This window comes from Pipistrellus kuhlii, unplaced genomic scaffold (assembly GCF_014108245.1).
Source record: "Pipistrellus kuhlii isolate mPipKuh1 unplaced genomic scaffold, mPipKuh1.p scaffold_m20_p_3, whole genome shotgun sequence".
NCBI classification, from domain to species: domain Eukaryota; kingdom Metazoa; phylum Chordata; class Mammalia; order Chiroptera; family Vespertilionidae; genus Pipistrellus; species Pipistrellus kuhlii.
Window position 1 is genome coordinate 48,915,037 of NW_023425529.1, and position 24,385 is coordinate 48,939,421.

The 24,385-nt window shown below is 42.9% G+C and overlaps 1 protein-coding gene across 24 annotated transcripts in view; it reads right to left on the reverse strand.

Annotated features, from left to right (window-relative positions):
- R3HDM2 (R3H domain containing 2) overlaps positions 1-24,385 on the reverse strand; it is a 144,073-nt gene that overhangs the window by 12,916 nt on the left and 106,772 nt on the right. For 12 of the 24 annotated variants that reach the window (XM_036455968.2, XM_045588165.1, XM_045588159.1 and 9 more), the window contains 9 exons: positions 22,992-23,023; positions 22,841-22,894; positions 17,316-17,548; positions 12,319-12,494; positions 3,970-4,071; positions 2,058-2,300; positions 1,631-1,757; positions 1,220-1,380; positions 609-763 (listed from right to left, as the gene is read on the reverse strand). In XM_036455968.2, coding sequence (XP_036311861.1) covers positions 609-763; positions 1,220-1,380; positions 1,631-1,757; positions 2,058-2,300; positions 3,970-4,071; positions 12,319-12,494; positions 17,316-17,548; positions 22,841-22,894; positions 22,992-23,023 — 1,283 coding nt within the window. The remainder of the gene's footprint in view (positions 1-608; positions 764-1,219; positions 1,381-1,630; positions 1,758-2,057; positions 2,301-3,969; positions 4,072-12,318; positions 12,495-17,315; positions 17,549-22,840; positions 22,895-22,991; positions 23,024-24,385) is intronic. The other 12 variants (XM_045588171.1, XM_045588172.1, XM_045588166.1 and 9 more) reach the window with 3 other exon arrangements.

Consider the following 24,385-nt stretch of genomic DNA (forward strand, 5'->3'; position numbering starts at 1 on the left):
TATGCAGGAGGCAGCTGATTGATGTTTCTCTCTCATCGGTGTTTCTAACTCTCTATCCCTTTCTGTAAAAAAAATCAATGAAATATATTAAAAAAAGAAAAGGGAGAAAAATATAACAAGGGAAGGACTAGATATTTCTAAGGTACTTTAAAATTATAATCAGCTAGGATCTATCCAAAATACATATAAACAGACCATGTGAGATTCATCCATGGATATAAACAGAGGTATACAGAAAATTGTATATATGTCTATGTGTGTGTGTGTTCTCCAAATTGCTTATTTTAATGATGAGCAATCTCTATCCCATAGTTCTGAATCTCACTTATTAGAAAAATTAAAAATGGGAAATTATAACGCCTCAGTCTCTTAAGAAGGAATTTTTTATTTATTTATTTATTTATTTATTTTGCTAATGAGCTCTTATGGATATGGCAAATCAATGAGGACAAAAGGAGAATGAACTCACTCATATTCTACCAGCTTTAGGGCACTACTGGGATCTCTACTCCTGCCTTTATTTTCTTAGGTCAGTGAAAACAAAAGCATGGTGCAACCATTGCTGAAGGTCTATGGGAGATGTGTCTGGATTCTGGGGGAGTCCTTACCTTGTACCGTTCTGCTGAGCCGCAGGGATCATGCTGTAGTACACTGGCACACCCCCTGCCGGGAGACCCCCTTGCACAGACTGGCTTGCAGGGACCAGCATGGGTTGCTGGAAAGGCGGCTGGACCACATTTTGTGAGTCATTACCCACTGGGACCTGAGAGGAGATGAGAAGAGAATGACCACTCTCACATCCGATGAGTTCATCTAAGAACAGACAAAGGCACTCTAACTTCCTCTCTAGCTCTCAGAGACTCCTCCTATTCAGCTCATCTGCCTAAAGAAAATGCTCCCAGAGCTACTTCCATTTCCCTCTTCTCCAAATACCACTCTTGAGCACTCTGATGTAGAGAAAGGAACCTGCTTTCCTTTAGAGTCTACTTTTCTGGGCATGTACTCATTTGCATGACTGTATAAAGACCAAACAATTTAAATAAACACTCTTCTCAGATTCTCTGGGCTTTCTCTCAGAGGGGAAAAAACCCTAAAATTTTAAGGGGCAAAGTGAACAGTATTTTATGTTAGAGTTGTCAGACTGGATGACGTAGGAGGCTGTCCTCCTTTCCCTGATCCCAAGGACTGGGTGATCTTTCCCAATACAAAATGCACCCACTTGGTAAGAAGGCAGTGGAGTATACTGAACCACCAGGCCTTGCATCTGGCCCCCCATGCCACTCCTCTGGTTGCTGAGCAGGCCCTGGTTCTGTGGTTGCTGGACCCCTATCATGCCTTGGTAAGTCGCCTGCTGCTGGTTAGGCATCATGGGCTGTAAACCTGGGGATAGACAAGGAAGAGAAGACATCAGCATGGTCTAACAATGTTTAGGAGGTCACACTCTATCAGCAATTTTTCTTCACCTGTCTATTTTGCCTTTCTTTTTTCTGGAGATCCTGGGTACCTCTTCAGGAATCTAATCATTCCTGCGTTTTGTTTTTTTTTTTAAAAAAAAACAAGGATGGTAATTCTTTCCCAGTCTCCGCCCTTTCCCTACTCACTGTCTTCTTACTCCAGCAGTTCCCCTTACCAGGCTGTTGGGATGGCTGAGGCAACTGTTGACCACGTTGGGGGCTGTAGGCCACCGGGTGAGAGAGAGGTCGATATTGCTGGTTGGAGTTAGGATACTGTCCAGGGGGATAGTAAGAAACCTGGATCTATGGTAAGAGGAAAGAAATGTGTGAGAAGGTCCCCAAACTATCAATCAGGGTTGATGGCCAAAAATCTGTAAATAAAGATATTTGGGTCTGCAATTGCAGCATTGGTATACAAATTTGAAAAAGAACAGGAAGAACTTGTGTCATGTAGAAAGAAACCTTCTAACTAAAAAGACAACTAGTGGGAAATGGAGGTGAGGAATAAGTATCCCCCTGGTCTGTCTAAATCAGAGCAAGAGAGAAGAATATAATACTGGACAAACTGAATTAGTGATTTAAGCTGGGAACCAGAGCACTCACTTGCTGAGGAGGCTGCATATAGCCCTGGGGTGGCAGGACTTGCTGAGTAGGTGTTGCATGGCTAGAGGTGGAATAGTTGGAAGTGGGGAGGGGCTGTCCTGTGGAAGCCATGATGAAGCTAGTCTGCTGAGAGTGCTGGGAGATAAGTGAGGGCTGGAACAGAGCTGCAGATGGGTCAGCTGCTTCAGTAGAACCTTGGCGGTTAAGGCTCATCTGTCCAAAGGGATTGCTGAGGTCATCTACCTGTTGAAAAAGTAGTGGAGACTCAAGGACTGAGGTGGTGTCAAGCCCCATGTTCTCAGCTTCAACACAGACACCCGCATCTACAGCCTTCCTTACCTATTCCAAATGTGAGACACTCCTGTCTCTGCCCTGGAAGGCCAGCCTCCTTACCACATGTGAGGTAACAATGGCCACTCTGATTATGATTTTTATTAGAATTTGTCCTGGGGAGATGGGAACAATGACACAACTTCTATATATAGAAAAACAGGGCAAACTAGTGGGTTAAAAAAAAAGAAAAAAAAGACTATAAGCCTTTCCGTTTCCTGTCTTCCAACCACACAAAGTGCCCTATGTTGCCAAAAATCCCGTTTTTGTAATAAAAGACCAAGATAACACCTTGAGTGGATTACGGGTGGCTCAGTTCATGCGGCTCCCCAGCTCTGCCTATGCAGCGGAAAGGCTGATGGACTCCCCGCTCCTGAGGCTTATCTCCTTACTCCCTCTCAAGGTCATTTCCACCTACGTTCTCTGATACTTGCCTAGAGTTCTCCTGCCCTTCAGAAACCACTTCTAATTCTCACCTCTGAAAGGAGGCCAGGGTGAGTAACTGAGCTGGAGGGTGAGACTGACTGGCTAGTCTGTAATTGCCTTCTCTCTCAGCCCTTTCCTCTAAGCAGCAAGAGTGATGGTGTTTCATCTCTCACTTGTACGGCAATAGGTTAGTTTGTTAGCTTCTTTGTCCTTTCTGCTCCCTGGACAGTAGCTGACACACACACAAACACATACACATGCAGAGGAGTTCTTTTACAAAAAGAACCAAAAACCAAAAAACAACACACACATACACACACACACACAACAACAACAACAACAACAACAACAACAAAAACCCTAGTAGGAACAAAAGGTAATGCTTTCCTGTGATTTCACTCAATTTTCAGGGATCTGATCTTCAAGTTAGTTATTTTACTACCTTACTGGACAGAAACAGATGACAAGAGTACTGGATTGCTGATTATTTTTAGGTCCATATTCTAGGACTTTTCAGAATAGAGATAAGAGGTAGGAGACAAGAGGGGATTCTAGTGAAAAAGCAGAAAGGTGTGATTAACATGAAATAAAAGAAGCCAATCCTCCTATATCATGAAAAAAGTTATCAACTATGAGGCAAATCAGATCTTCAAAGGATTTGTAGTCAAGATACAAACTAAATAGCAAGTGTTATACATTAGAAAAGGCTACTTTATATGTAAAATAACATGGTAACAGAAGGGAACATTTTAAGTTTTTACCAGTGGGACCAGAGAAGTCTACAATTGTGTTTTTATTTATTTATTTTTTTGTGTTGTGTGTGTGTGTGTGTGTGTGTGTGTGTGTGTTTATTTTTAAAGGAAAAGATGAGCCCAAGTTAGATCAACATCTGGTTGTGTTTCCCTTCCTATAACTCAGAGGACTCAGTGTTCCTCTTTCTTATATTTAGGCATCGTTTGATTGCTAAGTTACTGTGATGTGGTCACTAGAGAGGAGTATACTTCAGCCTATACTGGCCCCACAAGAAGAAACACCTTTTAACAAGGCCCTCCAAAAAGGCACAACTGCTTTGCAAGGTTGTCACAGACTGACCTAGACATACCCAGAGACACAGGCCACACAAGGACAAGACAAAAAGGGGTAATGAAGTTTATACCATGTTGTACTGCTGGGGTGGAGACACTGGCAGAAGGACTTGGGGACAGGAGCCTGGAGAGAACTGAACAGGCTGCGGAGAGGGCTGCAGAGCTGGGACAGGCTGTGGACCAGCAGACAGGCATGTGGAAAAGGAAAGAGAAAAGGGAGGCACAGGGAAAGGCAGCAGGGCAGAGATGGGGAGGAAAAGGGAAGGAACAATGTTAATCATAAAAGAAATTTCACATGAATAGCAAGGTTGCTGAGCAGTACGGAGACCAAGCCCAGGATAGCAATCTCTCCTACCAGGGCAGACTCACTGCACACCCCACCCCATTAGCCACTCAGGACTTTGTAGCTGTTGTGACCAATTTTAGAACTCTCAGAGCTGGGGTCTGCTGTCTGATTCCAAACATAGCTTTTCCAAAACATTTCTTTCTGAACATATGATTCCTGAGGAACATAATCATAAACCCTCTCAAATGTCCATTTGAAAAGAGATTCCTTGGCCTGGCCAGTGTGACTCAGTAGTTCTAAGTATCGACCTATGAACCAGGAAGGAGATCATGGTTTGATTCTGGTCAGGAAACATGCCTAGACTGTAGGCTCGATCCCCAGTAGGGGGTGTGCAGGAGGTAGCCCATCCATGATTCTCTCTCATCATCTTTTTCTCCCTCTCCCTTCCTCTTTCTGAAATCAAGAAAAAACATTAAAAAACAAAACAAAACAAAAAGGATTCTTGTTTCTGTAGGAAGCGTCATCCAAGGTCTGGCTGAGCTCTCCCGGCCACACTCCTAATTTCACAGCACAGCTCTCCTGGAGGAAGTGCTCATTCACAAGGATCATCTCCCTCCCGAGGGCAGAAGGGAAAAATAGTCAGCTCACACCCGGTTCTGGCTACATCCTCTTGCTCCAAGACTGTTCTGAGAAACTCCAGGCTATGAGGACAGTATGAAAAATGGCCCCATAAGCAAACAGGGAGGGATTTAGGAATAAAACATAGCCTTAGTTTTAATTTTTGTTCCTTCAGTCCCTTCATTAGCCTCAAGCAGGAGCATTTGGTGTATTCTAAACCAACTGATAAGGAGTTATTTTCTCTCTCTCATGTTCCTTTCCAGTCATTTCAATCCCTCATCAGTTCTCCAGCCATCACCCCTGATGGTGGTAGGAGGGGTAGGAGAAAGGGGAGAGGCTAGGAAGAGAGAGGGAAATAACTTTTACATTCATTGTCTCATTTATATATTTTACCTCATTATAGCTTCACAGTAATCTTATAAAGAGATATGATAACTTGTATTTGCAGTTAAGATAGTAAGGTTCAGAGAGATTAAATCACAGATACAGGATCACACAAGCTAATCTGCAGACCTTGATGGGAACATAGTTCTACCTGACATATATTCTTCCTCACCACTATAGTAGTAGAGAGGATGGGAAAGAAGCTAAACAGAATTACACAAACATCTTTGTTTGTATAATTCTCCCTTCTTTCAAATTTAGAGTAACAAGAGGTGTGGGAGACTCAAGGAATCAATATCCTCTCCTGCCACTTATCTCTGGAGAGACCCTTTCATTGAAGGGACTAACTTCCAGAAGCAGAGAGTCCAGGAATTAGACCCCCAAAATGGAGAACATTCTTGATATCTGGATTAAGTAAAATGTATGTCATCTTGGTTAGGGAAAAGTTACTGAGACTTCACTGTGTGACCTGGGAGAGATGTTGCCATAGCCTTGAAAATAAACTCTTAGCTCTCCTGGCATACTTATTCTCTGTAAGCCAGTGGCATTTCAAATATAATTGCTGGCCAAGCTTCTCAGCATGAGCTACCTGTGCTGGTAAGTTTTAAAACCCAGTTTCTATTATCATAATCCTCTTCTTTCTCTTAGAGGAGGGCCTAATGTGCTTGAGATCTTATATCCTCCAGAGAAAGAAAGGGTGACCAAAGGGAAAGTGAAGTGGTAAAATAAGGCTGCCTGATTTCCTCATGTGAATTTGTGAGTTTTAAGTAAAAAGTGAAGAGAGAAGAAATGCTCCCTTCTTAAGACTCTCCTGAGAAGCATAGTGGTAAAGGTAGGTATCTCAGTGCTGTTTAAAAAATATTTTTATTGATTTTAGAGGAAGGGAAGAGGGAGAGAGAGATAGAAACATCAATGATGAGAAAGAATCATTGATCAGCTGCCTCCTGCACGCCCCACACTGGGATCCAGCCTGAAACTCCAGGCATGTGCCCTAACCGGAATCGAACTGTGACCTCCTATTTCATAGGTCTAGGCTCATCTACTGAGCCATGACAGCTGGGCTGTGCTATTTTTAAAAAATATATATTTTATTGATTTTTTACAGAGAGGAAGGGAGAGAGATAGAGAGTTAGAAACATCAATGAGAGAGAAACATCTATCAGCTGCCTCCTGCACACCTCCCACTGGGGATGTGACTGCAACCAAGGTACTCTTCACTGGAATCGAACCCAGGACCCTTCAGTCTGCAGGCCGACGCTCTATCCACTGAGCCAAACTGGTCAGAGCGCTGGGCTGTACTATTTTTAAGTTATACCACCACAACCCTCAGCTATAGTTTTCTTCTTAGAAAATCTAAAACACCCAAGTTAGGGAACTTCCTAAAAACAGTGAGGAAGCCAAAGACTGGCCCTGAGGGATGTGACAGTCACCTACTGACAAATTCTGGACTAAATCATTGGCTTTTAGATACCTGACTGGGCTTCTGGCGAGAGGTTTGGAGGGCTCCTTTTTTTTTTTTTTTTTAATATATTTTATTGATTTTGTACAGAGAGGAAGGGAGAGGGATAGAGAGCTAGAAACATAAATGAGGGAGAGTCATCGATCTGCTGCCTCCTGCACACCCCCACCGGGGATATGCCCGCAACCAAGGTACATGCCCTTGACCGGAATCGAACCCGGGACCTTTCTGTCCCCAAGCCGACGCTCTATCTATTGAGCCAAACCGGTCTCGGCGGGAGGGCTCTTTTTTTTTTTTTTTTTTTTTAAATATATTTTTATTGATTTTACACAGAGAGGAATTGAGAGGGACAGAGAGTTAGAAACGTCATGAGAGAGAAACATCGACCAGCTGCCTCTTGCACCCCCCCCCACTGGGGATGTGCCCGCAACCAAGGTACATGCCCTTGACCGGAATCGAACCCGGGACCTTTCAGTCCGCAGGCTGATGCTCTATCCACTGAGCCAAACCGGACCCGGCAAGGGAGGGCTCTTTTTTAAGAGGCCTATTCCACTTTAAGTAAATTGGGCAAAAGGTAGCCTCTGGCCCTTTAATCCTCAGTCTCACTCCTTGATTTCACATGCACTACTGATATATCGGGTCTAGTAATAATTAATGTCGTTTTTAAACATTCGTTTAAAATCTTGCTTGGCGTTGACTTGTATTGACATAACCTTCAAACACGTGGTATCTACAGAACGTGTGAAGTGCAATTAACAAGTTTTGCTTGAAAAAGTTTGTGTTTGGTTTGGTTTTTGTTGCAAAACTAGGGCTAAGAAGATGGCGGATGAAGAGCATATTCGGCACTGCATGCTTTACGAGTTCCAATTAGGAAGAAAAGCAAGTGAGGCTGCAAAAAACATCTGTAGTGCTCTTGGTCAAGATGCAGTTAGCGCCAAAAAATGCCAGCATTGGTTTGAGAAATTTCCTGAGGGAAATTTTTCGTTAGATGACAAGAGTGGTCGAGGCCGTGTGTCCAATTTTGATCAAGAAGCTCTTCCAGCTCTTTTGGTGCAAAATCCTCAAATTACCCAACAAGAGCTTGCGACAACTTTAAATTGTTCACAAAAAACAATTTCCAATCAATTGCGTGCACTTGGCAAAGTCCAAAAGTTTGGAAAATGGGTTCCTCATGAGTTGACCGACAACAACCGTAATCAAAGAGTCACAATTTGCAGTTCGCTCTTCTCTCGTCAAAACCATTTGCCGTTTTTAGAGCAAATTGTTACCGGAGATGAAAAATGGGTGCTGTATGTTAATTTGAAAAGGCGGCCCTGCAGCCCACGCCAAAACCTGACTTGCATGCGAAAAAAGTGATGTTGTGTGTTTGGTGGAATTTTAAAGGAATTCTTCATTATGAACTTTTACCATCTAACCAAACCATTACAAGTGCAGAGTATAGTGCCCAATTGGAAAGGTTAGCCCAAGCTTTAAGAGAAAAAGAACCCGCGCTGATTAATCGGAAGGGTGTAATTCTTCACCACGATAACGCACGACCGCATACTGCAAGAATCACTGCTGAAAAACTGCGCCAGTTGGAATGGGAAGTTCTCCCTCAACCTGCATATTCTCCTGATATTGCCCCTTCCGATTACCATTTGTTTCGTTCTTTGCAAAACTTTCTTCTTGGAAAAAAAATTAATAATGAAGAATGCCTCAAAAATGCATTGACCGAATTTTTTGCATCAAAATCACAAGAATTTTACAACAGAGGGATTAAAATGCTTCCTGAGCGTTGGGCACAAGTAGTAGAAAACAACGGCAACTATATTGTTGATTAAATTTTGTTGTATTGTTTAAATAAATTCAATTTAAATAAGTATTAGAAAACGACATTAATTATTACTAGACCTAATATGATATGAGGCCTGCTCTGACAGCAGAAGCCTGCCAAGAAGGGAAACAGCACAGTTTAGCCAGCAGTGTCTCCAAGCCTGGGACAAATGTCTCTTGCTACAGAGCTAAAGGTAACTATCTTTTCTCAGTTTCTCTTCCAAAGGAAAATCTGTAGAATAAGCACAGTGGTATGTGTGTGTATGGTCACTTCCTTCATGCCTGCTCTATTTAATGTACCTTTTGAGAAACTGAACAATAAGTATTTTGGATCTCAGCAACTTGAGTTTGGAGAGCCACCAGCACTGAGAGACAGGGACAAACAAAAGAAAGAAAAGGGCAATAAGAAGAAGAAAAGGATAAAGAGAGAAGGAGAAAAAATTGAGAAGAAAAAAGGAACTACAGGCCAAAACTGGTTTGGCTCAATGGATAGAGCGTCGGCCTGCGGACTGAAAGGTCCAGGGTTCGATTCCGGTCAAGGGCACGTACCTGCGTTGCGGGCACATCCCCAGTGGGGGGTGTGCAAGAGGCAGCTAGTCGATGTATTTCTCTCATTGACGTTTATAACTCTCTATCCCTCTCAATTCCTCTCTGTGTAAAAATCAATAAAATATATTAAAAAAAAAAAAAAAAAAAAAGGAACTACATATGGAGGTAGAGGTGTATAAAAATATTAGCAGCTACCACAAATGCTTCAGGGACACCAAAACTTAACACTTTGGTTTGGAGTTTGTGATCACAATTAATCTCAGGAATAAATTTCTGAGGGAGCAGAGATCTCTAAACCAAATAATGTTCCTGGTTCCGAATCTTCGGGGCATAAATTAGCACCATACTCCCTGCAGGTCAGTCAATGCCAACAGCTAACCCACTGACCCTCATGTTGCAGAGGCAGAGACAGAATCCGACTGAGTAAAATTTGGGATTCAGGACCAGTCACTTGGAAATTATTTAAAAAATTTTCAGTCTAAAATGGTTATTCTCTTTATCTTTCTATTTCTATTCTATTCTTGCTGTCAGTTTCTAGATATGGATAGAAGGAGGAGACAGATGAAGAACTAAGGGAAAATCCACATATTTTAGAAAACAAACAAAACAAACCCCCCAAAAACTGGGCTCTAGAAAAGTGAAACATACATACATAGAAGAGAGCCAGAGAGAGGAGCACAGAGTTTACCCTCTTATACCGTATTTTTCGGACCATAAGACGCACTTTTTCCCCCCCAGAAGTGGGGGGGAAAAGTCCCTGCGTCTTATGGTCCAAATATAGCCTACACATATACTGTAAAAAAAAAGTTTTTTTACTTGCCCGGCTCTGTGTGGTCTCTGTGTGCTTGCCCGGCTCTAAAATGGTTCTAAATGCTGCTGTTTACTTTACAGGGTTGATTACATGTGTTTATGACTGTGATGTTGGGTTTTAATGCACATAAAATATTTTAGGACACTATTTGTTTCAGAATCTTTTTTTCTTCATTTCCCTTCTCTAAAAACTGGTGCGTCTTATGGTCCGGAGCGTCTTATGGTCCGAAAAATACGGTAGGTCTGAGTTAAGACACATGGCCCAGACTACGTGGCTCAGTGGTTGAGCACTGACTTATAAACCAGGAGGGTCATGGTTCAATTCCCAGTCAGGTCATATGTCTGAGTTGAGGGCTCGATCCCCAATGTGGGGCATTGTAGGACAGTCATCAATAGCATCAGGAGGCAGCTGATCAATGATCCTCTATCATCACTGATCAATTACACACACACACACACACACACACACACACACACACACACACACACAGACTAGGGGCCTGGTGCATGAAATTCACTCATGCATGGAGAGGGGGGGAGTTCCCTCAGCCCAGGCTGCACCCTTTCCAACCAAACATCCCTCTTACAATCTGGGATGGCTGGTTCCTAACTGCTCACCTGCCTGCCTGCCTGATCGCCCCTAACCTCTGCCTGCATGCTTGATCGCCCCTAACTGCTCTCCCTGCCTGCCTGATCTCACCCCGATTGTCTCTGCCTGCCTGATCACCCCTAACTATTCTCCCCTGCCAGCCTAATCTTACCCTCAACTGCCCTCCCCTGCGGGCTTGATCTCACCCCAACTGCCCTCCCCTGCTGACCTGGTTGCCCCATATACCCTCCCCTGCTGGTCTGATCTCACCCCCAACTGCCTCTGCCTGCCTGCCTGATCTTGCCCCCCCCAACTGCTCTCCCCTGCCAGCCTGATCTCACCCCCAACTGCCTCTGCCTGCCTGCCTGATCTTGACCCCAACTGCCCTCTTCTGCCAGCCAATTTGGTTCTGATTGGTCGGTTTCTATGCCAGTCAGCATATCTGGGCCTATCAATGGTGCCTGATTGGAAAGGCAAGGCTGATCAGTAGCCCTGGGGGAGGCCTAGAGAGAAATGGAGGCGTGGTTGCTGTCCCAGCCTGGAAAGAGAGGGGCAAGTGCTGATCAACAGCTGCTATAGATCAGACCCTGCTTATCTCTTCAGGCCTCTCTCAAGGCCTGATTTGCAGCCCCCTCAGCAGTCAGTCCTCGGTCACCCCATCTGCAGCGGCAGCAGTTAGTGCTGGGTCGCCACGGCAACCAAGCACTGACTGCAGGACTGACTTCTAGTTGGTTGAGCCTTCGGTCATGACAGACCCAGGGTTTTTATATATTAGGATGAGATTTAATGAGGTAGATAGTGTTAAAAGTAAGTCAGGATTATAGAGAAACTGACTTAGGGACTAATATGAAGGACTAGAATGATCTGCATGTGGGTTACATTAAAACACAAAGTAGGGTTTCCTAGATCTTCATGTTTATTTATTTTAGTTTCATTTTACAGTATTTGAATGGGGTAGTACTGGGCCATTTTGGGGTCTTTCCACTCTAGTTTTATGGGGTATGAATGCTTGGAACTTGTTTCTTGTACCTATAAAACGGATATATTTTAGGTCAAGCTGGACTAACTAAACAGAGAGACAAGGGAGCTTGTAACAAGAATTTTAACTACAGCATAACAGAGTACAGACATGGGATTCCTGACAACCATTGAACACTTTGGGATAAAGCATGGGCTCTATTCATAAGAGCTAAGAGCAGCTCTCCTCAGTTATTAAGGAGACTTTTAAACCTAGAATACTGAGATTCCATTTAGAATAGGATTTAATTCTTTTGCTGACGGCTTGGATGGCCCCCTAGAAGCAAAACTTCACTCATACCCTAATTGGTACCAACATCTACATATCCAGCAAAAGAAGAAAAGGAGCTCTTTTATGGCATGGAAAACAGAAAATATTGGGGGAGTGGGGGTGGGGAGGGTTTGTGCTCTATGGCATAGGTATTGCAGGGGCCTTGAGTGTTATTTCCTTTTCCCCTAACCCCAACACATAAATATATGTTTATGGGTCAACAGTCACATGAGTACATTCAGTCAGACTATGGTGGGAGCTATGGTCTTTTTAAGCTCCATATATAGATATATTGAGCAAAATCATCTTGTTAATTATACAGGATATACTGAGAGATGGGGTTTATCAGAAATGGGGTAAAAGATCCTACTGACAATTTTCAGGAGGAAGAGGAAGAAATATATAAAGCAAAAATCTCCCAGACTGACACTACGAAGAGCACTTTGGCCAAACCTTCATCCTTATTCTTCTTCCCCTAAAACTAACAAATGAGAAATGGGGAAGAGAGTGGCATGTCTCTAAAAACAGATCATTCCTACCACCCACAGCACAAGAGACATGACTGTACTTCCAGAGCTTGCTTGAATCTGAGCAAAGGGGGGCCTGGCACTGAGCAGTGACTCACCTGTGAGATCATGTGATTATTCAAGGGTGGCTGTTGCTGAGACGTGGGTGGGAGAGCAGGAAGCTGCTGCGGCTGCTGTTGCTGCTGCTGTTGCTGGGCAGTACAGGGGAGAAGGCTCCGGACAGACTGGGATGAGGTGACTTGGTTGCACACTTCTGGGGCACCTAGAGCCATACCTAAGGCAAAGAGGAGACCCACCAAAGAGGAGACTTGTAAGTGCAAGTCATGAACATACCACCCCTGGCGGGCCCATCTGCAGGGCTCTAGTCTTTCTTTGCTGTTCTCCTCACTCTCCTGTCCATTTCTCCAATTGTCTTGGGAAGATACATGTATTAGCACGGGTGCATTTCAGCCGTCCTGATGATGGGAGTCCTCATCTTCGCACATTTCTGTTCTCTAGGGACAGTAACTACCTTGATTGTCAATGTTTGGTTTTAGCATTAAACAAAATGTGAGGCTAAGTCAACCTCCCCCAAAGTGCTTAGAATATCATGATTAGATATCTAGAAACATAAATGTTTATTTCCTGGGAAGGTACAGATTCCTAATCCTTTAAGAGACTTGTTTTCTCTTTGATTTCCTCTTAACTTTCAGCATCTCACAAAAGTTGCTGAGAAGGCAGCCTTGCCTCTCCAAGCACATGCCCGTGTATACAAATGCAACCTTTATCTGCTTTCCCCATTTCCAGGCTCTCCAAGTCATGCATGCATTCACACAAAATACTTTTAATGAATATCTACTACAAGAGGCCTGATGCACGAAATTTGGGCACTCAGGGGGGAGACCCTTAGCCCAGCCTATACCCTCTCAGTCTGGGAGCTCTCGGGGAATGTCCAACTGATGGCTTAGGCCCGCTCCCCGGATATCCTTAGTGCTGCCTTGGAGGAGGGAGAGGCTTCTGCCACTACTGCTGGGCTCGTCAGCCATGAGCCTGGCTTCTGGCTGAGCGGCACTCCCCCTGTGGGAGCACACTGACCACCAAGGGGCAGCTTCTGCCTTAAGCATCTGCCCCTGGTGGTCAGTGCATGTCATAGTGACCGGTAGTTCCGCCGTTCGGTCAATTTGCATATTAACCTTTTATTGTATAGAATGTGTCAGGCATTGTATAATGAACTGAGTACACTAAAATAAAGGGAACACAGTCTTTGCCCTTAAACAGCACAGGATCTCCTGACAAAAGGTGAACACCCACACAAAGATTACAATCTCAAAAGAATAACTGATGCATCACTGATACAAACAAAATTGTATGAAAGCAAAGATGAGGAATCAATAGAAGGGCTAAAGGGAAGGGTTTAAAGAGAAAGTGGCAGGACAGATAGTTTTAAAGGATGAATAGAAGGCTTATAAGACTGAGAGAAGACAAAGCTAAAGTCATATTCAAGAAATTGCTGGAGGGCCAGAGAAAGATAGATATCTTGAAATGAGATTGAGATGCCAAAATAGAGCCAGGAAGTTATGCTGTAATAAGTAATTTAGATTTTACTATGCAGGAAATGGAAAAACATGAATGTTTTTAAAGAGGAGTAATTTGATTAGATCTATGTTACAGGTTGGTAAATTGCCTATAAAAAGGGCTGAGGACAGAAAACCAACTTGAGGGCTAGTGTCATAATTAAATAAGAGAAGATAAAGGCCTGTATAAAGGCAGAAGCAATGGAACTAGAAAGGAGGTATCAGGAAGGGTAGCAGAGACCCAACAGTCAGAGGCAAAAATCTTCACCACTACTGACCTCTTCTGAGAATAAGACCTATAGAACTTCTGGGAGGAGAATCAAGTAATTCATTAAAAAAAATTATTATTTAGATAATTACAGTTGTTCTTCTCCCACCCCTCTACCCTGTTCCTAACTCACCCAATGCTCTTACCCCCCACCACTGCCCTCATCCATAGGTGTAAGATTTTTGTCCAATCTCTTTCCACACCTCCTAAACCCCCTTCCCAGTGAGAATTGTCAGTCCACTACCTTTCTGTGCCCCTGATTCTATTATATTCACCAGTTTATTCTGTTCATCAGATTTTTTATTCACTTGATTTTTAGATTCACTTGTTGATAGATATGTATTTGTTGTTCATAATTTTTATCTTTACTTTTTTCTTCCTCTTCTTAGAGAATACCCTTCAGCATTTCATATAATACTGGTTTGGCTGTGATGAACTCCTTTAGCTTTTTCTTGTCTGTGAAACTCTTTATTTATCTGACCTTCAATTCTAAATGATAGCTTTGCTGGGTAGAGTAATCTTGGATGTAGGTTCTTGCTGTTCATCACTTGGAATATTTCTTACCACTCCCTTCTGGCCTGAATAGTTTCTGTTGAGAAATCAGCTGACAGTCGTATGGGTACTCCCTTGTAGGTAACTAACTGTTTTTCTCTTGCTGCTTGTAAGATTCTCTCTTTGTCTTTTGCCCTTGGCATTTTAATTATGATGTGTCTTGGTGTGGTCCTCTTTGGATTCCTCTTGTTTGGGGTTCTCTGCTCCTCCTAGACTTGTAAATCTATTTCTTTCACCAGGTAGGGGAAATTTTCTGACATTATTTCTTCAAATAGGTTTTCAATATCTTGCTCTCTCTTCTTTTGGCACCCCCATAATTCTGATGTTGGTATGGTTGAAATTGTCCAATATGCTCCTTACACTATCTTCAGATTTTTTGGATTCTTTTTTCTTTTCCAGTTGGGTGTTTTTTGTGTGTGTGTGTGTTTTTTTTTAAATATATATTTTATTGATTTTTTTACAGAGAGGAGAAGAGAGGAACAGTGTGTTAGAAATATCGATGAGAGAAACATTGATCAGCTGCCTCTTGCACACCCCCCACTTGGGATGTGCCTGCAACCAAGGTACATGTCCTTGACCGGAATCGAACCCAGGACCTTTCAGTCTGCAGGCCGACACTCTATCTACTGAGCCAAACTGGTTTCGGCTGGTTGAGTGTTTTTTTGCTTCTTTGAATTTCAAATCTTTGACTTGATTTTTGGTATCCTCTAGTCTGCTGTTGGACCTCTGTATATTATTCTTTATTTCAGTCAATGTATGCTTAATTTCTAATTGGTACTTTTTCATATCTTTGAGGGTCTCACTAAATTTCTCAGAGGTTTCTAGAAGATTCTTGAGTAACCTTATAACTATGGTTTTGAACTCTATATCCAGTATTTTGCTTTCATCCATTTCTCTGTGTTTGTTTCTATGTACTGGGTAGCTGCTAAGTCTCCCTGAGTTGACAGAGTGGCCTTGTGTGGTTGGTGTCCTATAGGGCCCAGTGGATCAGCCTCCTCAGTCACCTGAGGTAGTCATTCTTGATGCACCCCTCTGTGGGCTGTTTGTAGTTAACCCCTGATTGCTGTTGGTATCACTGGGAGGAATTCACCTCCAGGCCAATTGGCTGTGATGACAAGCTGTTGTCTACACTGGAAAATCTGTTGCATAGAAAACACTTGTATGGGGCAGGACTTGCTTCAGTTGGGCTTTGGTGCTCACTGAGTCTGCCCCTTGAGTGTATCTCTTATGGATATGAAGAACTGTAATCCGGTATCATCTCACTCTGACCACTGTTTATATTGGCTCTTGGATCTCCAAGGAGGTGCAAGGCTGGTCACTGTTTGGGGCCGCCCAGCAGGAGCTACAGAGACATCTGCAGACTCCTCCTCGTTGTATAGGGTTTGGAAGTGCCCAGACAAGGCCCAGCTGTGAAGCAAGGCAGCTGCTGCCTTGGGCATTCTTGTGGAAGCTCTGAGGCTCTCTGACCCAGCTGCAGTTTGACAGGTTTTAGGCGAAAGGACAGGCCATTCATATACAAAAGCCTCTGCACACAGCTTGGGTGGGGTTGTAAACTGGATGGGGCGGGATCTCTGGGAATCACCAGGGCTGAGCAAACAGCAATGGCTGCCAGTCAGCCCTGAACCAGAGAAGTCCCTGGTTCTCTGCGTCCTGCACCCCCATGCAGGAACAATGATCACTGAGAGCAACTGAGAGTAAGCCACCCTCGAGTTCCTATCCAGATGCCAGACAACCCAGTTTCTCCCCATATGTTCCTGGGCCTCCCAAAGTCTTGCCCAGAACTAGAGTTCAGAGTAAGGAGGAGCTTGTATCTCCCTCCCGGTTAAAAGAGCAGCACATCCAGGTGCCAACACTTTCCACAACTCATACCACTCTCCATGCATTTTATTCACCTCTCTAGTTGTGGAACTTCCACTCAGCCAGCTTTCCTGTGGTTCTGGGTGGTAGATCTGCCATTTAGTTGTGGTTTTCATGTGGTTGTGAGATGCAGCAAGTGTAGGTGAGTATCTATGCTGCCATCTTGGTTTTCTCAAATAATTCCTCTTAGGCAGGAGGATGGTGGAACAGAGTTCCACTGGGCACAAAGAGCTAAATATCCCTCAGCTAAGAGTACAACAGGAATAGTTGGAGAAGGATTCACAGCAGATGAGAAGAGCTAAAGGGTGGCTACAAGGCTGGCAGGTGGAACTCATGCTCCTTTTCTCAGTGACAAGCTCCAGGAAAGCAGTCACAGAAGTACCTCTCAAAGTCCTAGCCTATTGGCTGCCACCAATGAATTACAAATACTAAATTCTAAGGGTTCCCTCTGCTCTACAGACCCTCCTTATAATCTCAGAGGCCACATCTCAGTATGTGACCTGAACCTGTGCTTATAGGGATGTCCCACCTCAATCAGAAATCAGATAAATTAATCTAAACCAATCAGTTTCCCCCCCTGCCCCCCCTCCAATTAGGAAAGGTCTGAAAGAAAGTCAGAGAGTACTCAAAAGGACAATGGATTAATTAAAAAAAAAAAAATTTCCCCTTATCTGGCTGTGTTAGGTTTCCAGGACACAATATTGGGACAAGTGTTTTATTAAAAGTATCAGGGTTGGGGAGAGGTCAATGGGGGGAAAAGGAGACATATATAATACTTAAACAATAAAGATTAAAAAAAAAAAAAAAAAGTAAGTATCAATGTGATTTTTTGCAAACGACAAGCAAAACATGATAGCTGTAGTACCTGGCCTGGAGATCCTTCCTGCACTGCCAGCTTTACTGTTCCCAATGCTGTCACCCCGGGTGAGGATAGAGATCCCGCTGAAACTGCTGGCTTTGGTGACAGGGGGCCGCATGCTTCGAACAGAGCCATCAGAGTCTGTGCTGCTCCAAGGCCGTGGGTCCAGGGATTTGAGTTCGCTGTCTGTGCTGCTCTGGCGGCTGCTTGAGGTGCGGCTTAGCCCCTCACGGTTCCCCCTGCAGAGACCACAGTGGTCAGAGCACCCTCCACCTACCACTTCGGCAGAAGGGCTAGGAGAGAATTCATTTCTATTCTTTCAATAACAAAGAAGGGGTGAGGTTGGGTAGAGGATGGACACTGACTTTTTGTTAGTTGGCTGGCCCACCAAGAGTTGATGAGAGCAGACAGAACAATACCCGGTATATTAACAAAGAGCATGGGGGCACAGCTGGAAGACAGCGCACTAGCAACTCAATACAACAGACCAGAGGTGGGTGGGAACCACACACATGATGCTGAGATTGGCTGTGGTCTCTTCCCCCAGCTCCCCACTGCAGGACCCCAGACATGCAGGAAATAGTGGGGAGCAGAGGGGTACCATTTCTTTCTGGGAGTTCTTAAAACAAAAGGACTCCTAGAAGTTATCAGTGCTAGAAGGCAGGAGGAGCTAATGACATGGATAGATCCCATAACAGGTCTTCCATATAATGTGTCTAAGACAGCAGGGATGTTTCTTTCCTTTTTGTTAATCCTCACCTGAGGAATTTTTTTCCATTGATTTTTAGAGAGTGGAAGGGAAGGGAAAGGACAGAGAGAAACATTGATGTGAGAGAGACACATGGATTGATTGCTTCCTGCATGTGCCCAATGAGGGCTGGGGATCGAGCCTGCAACCGAGGTATATGCCGTTAGCCATTATTAAACCCAGAACCCTTCAGTTTGTGGGCTGATGCTCTGTCTACTGAGCCAAACTGGCTAGGGGGCGTTTAAAAAAAAATTAAACTGATTTTAGGGAGAAAATAAGAGGGAGAGGTAGAAACACCAATGATGAGAGAGAATAATTGATCGCTGCCTTCTTCATGCCTACCACTGGGGATCGAGCTTGCAATATGGGTATGTGCCCTGACCAGAAATCAAACCGTGACCTCCTGGTTCATAGGTCAATGTTCAACCACCAAACCATGCCAGCCGGGCAGAGGTGTTTCTTATGATCACTGTTTCTGGGGTGGGAAGAGTATAGTGGACTAAAGGGGCACTCTGGAAAACTCAGTCTGATAGTCTGGAATTGACCTAACCTGTTTTGTGGAAGTTCTGTGTTGGCATTTGGGAACTATTGAATCCAGGATCTCTAAGGACTGAAGTCTTTGGCATGATCAAGCAAATATGCTCTTGGGACCCAGGATGGCATGTAAATAACCTCCATGTAAATAACCCTGCTGCCCTAGGCAAGGTGAAAGGCTATGGAGAAAAGGGATTCATCCTCTCTTATTTTGCTCTAGAAACATCAGGTTATCCCGATGCTATAATTGCTGCTTGTGTCTATAAAGTGCTATACTCAAGATACATAGGGTTGGACTGAAAGTTCTAAGTCTTGTTGAGCTCTTACCACTTCTTAATCCATAAGCAACCAAGAATGAGGGGTTTTCCTTTCACATCTCCCATTCCCAACAACTAATAACCTAAGGAAATCAAATGACAACAATTACAAAGATTTTGGGATGTATATTAGGAAGCAATTGAGCAAAACTCATAGTAGCTTGAGCTCCATCCTTTTCACCATCATTCTACCTAAGGCAATCCTTTTAGTTTCAAAGATACCAGGTTTATAGTTATTCTAATATAGAAAGGTATTTTCTTTTCTTTTCTTTTTTTAAAATATATTTTATTGATTTTGTACAGAGAGGAAGGGAGAGAGATAGAGAGTTAGAAACATCGATGAGAGAGAGTCATCGGTCAGCTGCCTCTTGCACACCCCCTACTGGGGATATGCCCGCAACCAAGGTACATGCCTTGACCGGAATTGAGCCCGGAACCTTTCAGTTCCCAAGTCGACGCTCTATCCATTGAGCCAAACCGGTTTCGGCTAGAAAGGTATTTTTCTTTCTTCATTGATTTTTGGAGATTGGAAGGGAGGGGGAGAGGCAGAAAAACATTGACATGAGAAAGACACATCGATTGTTTGCCTCCCACATGCGCCCTGATCAGGGCTGGGGGTTGAGCCTACAACCAAGATACGTGCCCCTAATGGGAATTGAACCCAAGACCTTTCAGTCTTTGGGTCAATGCACTAACCACTGAGGAAACCGGCTAGGATGAAAGGTATTTTCCTCAAGGGGATAATATTAAAGACAATAACTTTCTTTATAGACTATCTGCTCCAAAGGTACTTTAGAGAAGATGGGCAAAATATTTGCCTGAATCACTATTTTTAGTTGTTTAGCTAAGCCAGTCATGGTGGGCTAACAACACACAGGCACAGCGGGTTAGTGACATACTAATTCTTCTCTGAATTCCAAGTAGATTTATAAAGACCTCAAAACTATTCTATATCATTAGAATAGAGGGCTAGAAAATATGCCTTGTTCTCCAAAACTTTATCCCTTTTTCTTGGGGATGTCAAAGTGGAATGGGAAAAAAGAAAGAAGTATAAACCAGGGAATCTCCAGACCTCAAGTGAGAACCGATAGCTCCATCTTAATGGACAAAGGCAAGTCTACTGAGAGGACTCAATAAAGATGTGTGTGTTTTTGGGGGTAATGGGATACAGCAGTAGCAATGGATGAGGCTGCTTATTAGACATTAGAGCTTAAATTTTGCAAAAGTCCTAATGGCCTTTTATATCTAAATCAAACACAGTACTCCCTATTAGAACAATTGTGCCACTTACTTTTTCTACCAAAAGACAGTGAATGAGTCAACTTTAAACCAAACGCTCTGGGAAGCTTGAGCCAAAGTGGCAGCACTTCTGTACTCATCCAGTTCCCTCCCCCAAGATAGTGATGGCCACGTTCTCAAAATGTGGCTCATCTGATCATCTTCTGACTAACCTGAAAGTTAAAGAATCTAAGTTGAGTCTTGGTTAGAAAAGAGATAAGTTTTCCTTTCCTACGACTACACACAACCTCTAGTCAAGTCTTTCCACTTTACTAAAAATAAGGCAGTGAGGGAAAACTACCAAACGCAATTCTGAGCATTGGACTGGGTTGTGTGTTAGAAAGATAAGGGTGAAGAACAGAGAAAATTCACACTTTATACTCCTGTGAAATCAGAGCTGATTTCATTTTTACAAGTAGATTCAGTGCTGTGAAAAGTTTATTGTATGTGGGAAGTGGGAAGATAAGTTTGTAGAAGAGGTAGCAAAAATATCAGTAACCCTCATTGTGGCTTATTTATCAATGGAATAGAATCTTTCAAAGGATTGGGAAGCTGCCATAGTTATTGCCAATTGTGGATGAGGAAATCTGGTATTTCACAAACTTGGGAATAAAGCTATAAAACAGTTAGAGAAGATCAGCTTCTAATGATTAGAGTTCTGAACTAGTACCCAAACAGAGAATGAAGTACCCCTTAAGAGTTCATGGAGCTGCATTTAAATGACCTATTAGATTTTTAACCAGAACTCAGTATGGAAAGCAGCAGCATAAAGGAGATCTGGAGAGGAGAAGGCTGCACCTGCTAACTAGATCCTTCAAGCTATCCTATATAATAAAAGGCTAATATGCAAATTGTTCCTATGGCATGCACTGACCACAAGGGAGCAGTGTGGAACAGGACAGGCAACCAGCAGTGGCGGTGGGACTCTGAGGGAGTGAGGGAAGGAGGAGGTTGGGAGGTGGGGAACCTGATGGGCCCTGACTGCCGGCCAGGCCTAGGGACTCTCCCCGTGCATGAATTCTGTGTGCAGGGACTCTAGTTACCGGCATAGCTGACATAGTCAGATGCTCTGCAGCATTAATAAGGGCATCATCCTTAGCAGTAAGTCTGAATTAGGACTCTGAACGGAACAATACTCAGACAGGAAGGAGTGATGCTTGTAGAAAGCTGATGTGGTATGATGAAAAGTACACTGGACAAAGAGTCAGTCCCAGTTTTGCCACTAGTAGCCATGAAAACATGAGTTGGTCACTTAAATGTCTCTGCTTTTGTTTTCTTTCATGTAAGCCAGTTTATCAAATCAGTGAGAGAACTGAATCAGCTAGTGTACTTTAGCAACTGTCAAGCATTGTGCACGAAGTCACAAATAGAAGTTTAAAACTCCTCTTTATTATAGGTATTCTGGCATGAATTCTAACTGAAGTGTACAATATGGAACAGGAACTTTTTTTTTTTTTTTTTTTTTTTTTTTTTTTTTTTTTTTTTAAAGGGGACTCTATCTCGACCACCACCACAAATGCAGAGTCCTTTTGCCTGGGGCTTTCATATGGACATAAGGGTGGGATAGCCTAGAAAAAAAAGTTTAAAGATATGGAAAGGGAGATAAATCCTTCAACCCAAGAATGGAAAATCTCTCTATCCCAACCTCCAGATGGCTTAACTAACTTTAGAAAGGATAACACAGAAGGGACAACTGAAGTACTGGGGATGAGAGCTCTAACTAATCTGAGTTAGTAAGGTCTTATCAAGCTAAAGATTAAAAAAAGACAGAAGCCCTTTGGAAAGGATTAGACCTGAATTCTGGTATTAAATATTGTGCTCTATAGTTTTTCTACGGTAAATGGGAAGAATATATTTAAAATGAGTTGGTGATAAGACAGGGTCCTAAAGTAGCTCTTCTCTCATCACCACCTTTAGTAATCTGCTGGGGTGGAATGGAGAGACTGAAATAAAAGGTTCTCATGACTGCTTTGTGGAAAATGGAGAATATTAGATACTGGAGAAATTAGTACAGCAGCTTTTGCCAACAATTAAGAACAAGTCATAAACAATAACATAAAGGACATGACCTCCTAAGGCAGACAGTTCTTTCTGAGGTCCTTGGGCCTCAGAAGTGGATCATCTTACCCATTACACATTGTTCCAAAGACAGAACTCATAGACAGAGGTATTTGTATGTGTTAGTACTATTCTTTCTTAAAGATACAAAACATTCCCTATGCTGGGTCAGGGATAAGCTCTTCATATCTTTCCACAGATTCAGAAAAGGTAGCTTAAAAGACATCCATTCTTTTACCTTAATATGTTGAACTCCTCCAAAAATGCCCAATTCCAGCAATTTCTGGGAAGAAACAGTACCTATCCCATATTACTATTTGGTTCCCTTCACCACCTATCCAGGACTTAAAATGAAATCAGCAACAATAAAAATAAAGTAATTGAGCAAAAGCCGTGTGTATGTGTTTTTTTTTTAATGGGGACAAATATCCAATGTTGCAAAAACCACAAACTGAATTATTCCACAAGCAGCCATGCATGGAGCAAACTCACTCCGCTGAAAAGATTACAGCAAAACAAAACAAAGCAAAACAAAACAAACAAACAAATTAAAAAAAAACAAAAACAAGGAAAGATAAAAGATTACACAGAAGTACCTAAAAATCTGCCTTCTCTTGTGAGAGCTAGAAGAAAAGGCTTCTTTGGAGAGTCTGTTGGTTAACATCAAAGAAAAGCATCATTACAGGATTATATTAACCTCACTGAAAAGCTCAATGAGAAGCAGAGAACATGCTAAGTGGTACTAACCTGATGTCATTTAGATATCCGTTCTGGCCAGTCTAGGTGAGGGGGAGAAAACGGAAAATAACTTATAAGAAAACAGCATGGCATAACCGAAAAGGGTGTCCATGATGCTATGAATACCCAAGGTCCTCAAACCAAGCTCACCCCCCAACAGGGAGAGAGGGAGCAGGGACAGGATGACCCACACCCACACACCCAATCTGACTTCTCATCTTTAATGGGTAAGAGCATTGAGCATTTTTAGCCTTCCCAGAGTGTTTAAAAAGAGAGGTTGATAAAGGTAGGAGTATGGAAAGGAGGAAGAGGAAAGTATTAACCTAACTATTATTTCCCTTTTAAGCTCTAAATTTATTCTCTCTAGAGGTAAAGTGAGCATAATAATTGGTGTGCTTGTCCTAAAGAATGTGTTCAAAGAAAGGAAAAGTGAGACAAGAGAAAGAAATTTCGGTGTTTTTTTTTTTTTTTTTAAATCATCCTCAATAATTATTTCATTTCTGTCCTCTACTCTGGCCAAAATGAAAGACATTTTGACCTGAGACACAATGAAAATAAGAAATTGGGGAAGGAGGTACTTTTTAAAGCTTAGAAAAATGAAAAAATTAAAAGCCTGAAACATTCCTTTTGGGGATATTTACTGACAAAGGCACTGAGCTGAGTGAAGTAAGCTTTATAGTGGACTCCCAACCCTTAGAAAAAGGTACCAAGAGTACTGAGCGGAGTGGACTCCACACAGAGCAGAGCCTGTATGGGGCAGTTTTCCCAATACACAGCTCAGGCTCCAGAGAAGACTGCAGCATCAGCATTTCCATCCAAACACCCTTCTTGCCACTTCTCTCTTTTTTGGCCTGTCTTTTCCTCAATTCCATCCTTAATCATCTCCCTTTGACTGGCCAGGTTCCTCTCCAAATGGGAATCTTTGGAATATGGTGGACTTTGGCCATTTTTGTCTACACCTTCTGAGATCCTGATGCCTCTACCCACAGTAAGATGTAGTAAGTGCTGAAATGAAAGTGATAAATCTGCAAGGGAGGTAGACATTCCAGTGTAGTTCATATGGAATATGTAAGTAGACATATTCCAGTGTTGTTCATAATAAGCCTCAATACCCTGTTAAAAGTTTCTTGTACTTTCAGAATAGCTAATATACTGTCATGGTAGGACAGTCATTTTCCATGTGTCAGTGAAGCAGAGGTCCACATTACAGACTGCTATGCTATGATGTCACTGGTACTTCTTAATCTAAAGAGCTCAGAGCAAAGCAAACTATTGAGAGGTAGTTTACTTTAGGGGTTAAGAGCATGGACTTGAGCCAGACCACCTGAATTAAAACACCAGCTCTTTTACTAACTAGTGGTGTGACCTTAGGTTACTTAACCTCTCTCTGCCTCAGTCCCACA